General features: G+C 68.3%; 1 protein-coding gene across 1 annotated transcript in view; it reads right to left on the bottom strand.

The window, feature by feature from the left end:
• Nlgn4x (neuroligin 4 X-linked) overlaps positions 1-2,024 on the bottom strand; it is a 17,887-nt gene that overhangs the window by 11,462 nt on the left and 4,401 nt on the right. Inside the window, exons 4-6 of the mRNA XM_026778500.1 lie at positions 1,380-2,024; positions 846-1,019; positions 6-222 (exon numbers count right to left, since the gene is read on the bottom strand). Coding sequence (XP_026634301.1) covers positions 6-222; positions 846-1,019; positions 1,380-2,024 — 1,036 coding nt within the window. The remainder of the gene's footprint in view (positions 1-5; positions 223-845; positions 1,020-1,379) is intronic.

Genomic DNA, 2,024 nt, shown 5'->3' with positions numbered 1-2,024 from the left:
CCCGCGTACCGCGCGCGCTCGCGCAGGCCGTGCAGGCGCGGCACGAGCTCGAGCCAGAAGGCCACCTTGGCGGCGCGGTAGTGGTCTCGCACCCGGGGCCGCGGGCCGATGTGCAGGTAGAGCTGTCCCCGCGGGTCGTACCGGGACCACGCGACCGCCTCGAACCGGTTCGGGCGGGTGTGGGCGAACCTGGTGTCCTGCGGCGTCGGGCGGTTGGGGTCCCTGCGGGGGGGAGGGGAAAGAGAATACGAGATGATGTCATACGCGAGGCCACACGTGACGTCATACGTGTAACGAGTGATGTCATATGATGATGTCATGCGTGTTCATGCGTGTGAAATTGTGCAACCTCGTTCGTGTGTAGAGTTCGACACGAGGTCGCGGCGGGGTCGGGTGAGGTCACCGCAGGGTCGGCCGTGACGTCGCGTGTTGTGTGTGTGATGTCGTTCTGACCCCGCTGTGACCTCATTTGACCCTTCCGTGACCTCACCACCATCCTGTCGCCCTAACCCTGACCTCATGGTGACCCCGTCATGACCCCACCTGACCCTGTGATGACGTCACCCAATGCCACCGTGACCCCGTGTTGACCCTGCAATGACCCCATGGTGACCCCGCGATGGATCTGACCCCACCATGACCTCATCAGGTGACCCCATGATGACGTCACCCAATGCTATCATGACCCCATGGTGACCCCGTGTTGACCCCACGACCCCGTGTTGACCCCGCAATGACCCCACTGCGACCCCACCGCAACCCCATGTTGACCCTGTGTTGACCCCACCGCGATGTCGTGTTGACCCCGCGATGACCCCACCGTGACCCCGCCCACGCGCCCTCACCCCGTCTTGGCGAAGTTGGTCCAGTACGTCATCACGGCGGCGCTGAGCATGACGTCGTCGCGGGAGAAGTTGCAGCCGAAGAGGTCGGCGCCACTCGCACCCGCGCCCGCGGCCAGGGGGACGCCAAACACGTAGGGGACCTCGTCGCCGTGCGCCGCCTCCGCCCAGGCGGGCCGGGCGGGGTGGGCGGGGTCGTCGGCGCCATCATGGCCGCCGCTGTCATCATGGCCGCCACTATCATGGCCGCCGCTGTCATGGCCGCCATTGCTGTCATCATGGCCGCCGCCGTCATGGCCGCCATTGCTGTCATCATGGCCGCCACCACCATCATGGCCGCCGCTGTCATGGCCGCCACCGTCATGGCCGCCGCCGTCATGGCCGCCGCTGTTGCCTCCATCATGGCCGCCAGTGTCATGTCCGCCACTGTCATGGCCGCCGCCATCACTGCCATCATGGCCGCCGGTGTCATGGCCGCCACCAACATGGCCGCCATTGCTGTCATCATGGCCGCCACCGCCATCATGGCCGCCGCCAACATGGCCGCCCGCGCAGCGGTGCCCGAAGGCGTAGAAGTACGTGGCCGACCCGTACCGCGCGTGCAGGTCCGCGGTGGCCACGGCGGGCGCCACCCACTGGTGGTCGGTGAACAGCGCCACCAGCGCCTTCCGCCGCGACGCCGCACTCGCCCGGGACGCCCAGTCCGTGTACATGAACTTCACCGTCTCCCGCAGCGCGTCGGGGTCGCCGCCGGGGTCACTGAGGTCACCGTCGGGGTCACCACCGCCGCCGTAGAGTCGGTCGACGAACGCTGCCACCGCCCGGTCGAACGCGGCGCGACTCGCACTCGCGCCCGCATTTCCCCGGTGCGCGTCCTCGTCCTCCGTCTCCTCGTCCTCGTTTCCGGCGGTGGTGGCGCGACTCGCACTCGCGCCCGCGTCGCTCCCGACATCGTCGTCGCTGTCGTACGTGTTTTTTTCCGCGTCGGTGTCGGCGTCATCGTCGCCGCTCGCACCCGGGACCCCGTCCAGGAAGCGCAGCCCCTCGCCCTGGTTGACGCCCAGCAGCACGTCGTGGTTGAGGAACTCGCCCTGCTCCATCAGCACCTGCGGGTCGTCCGCGATCACGTCCCCGTCCACCGCCGGCCCGAACGCCACGCGGTACGGCGGCGCTCGAACCCGC

This window comes from Microtus ochrogaster, unplaced genomic scaffold, assembly GCF_000317375.1.
Source record: "Microtus ochrogaster isolate Prairie Vole_2 unplaced genomic scaffold, MicOch1.0 UNK209, whole genome shotgun sequence".
Taxonomy (NCBI): Eukaryota; Metazoa; Chordata; class Mammalia; order Rodentia; family Cricetidae; genus Microtus; species Microtus ochrogaster.
This window is presented reverse-complemented; position numbering and strand designations above follow the sequence as displayed.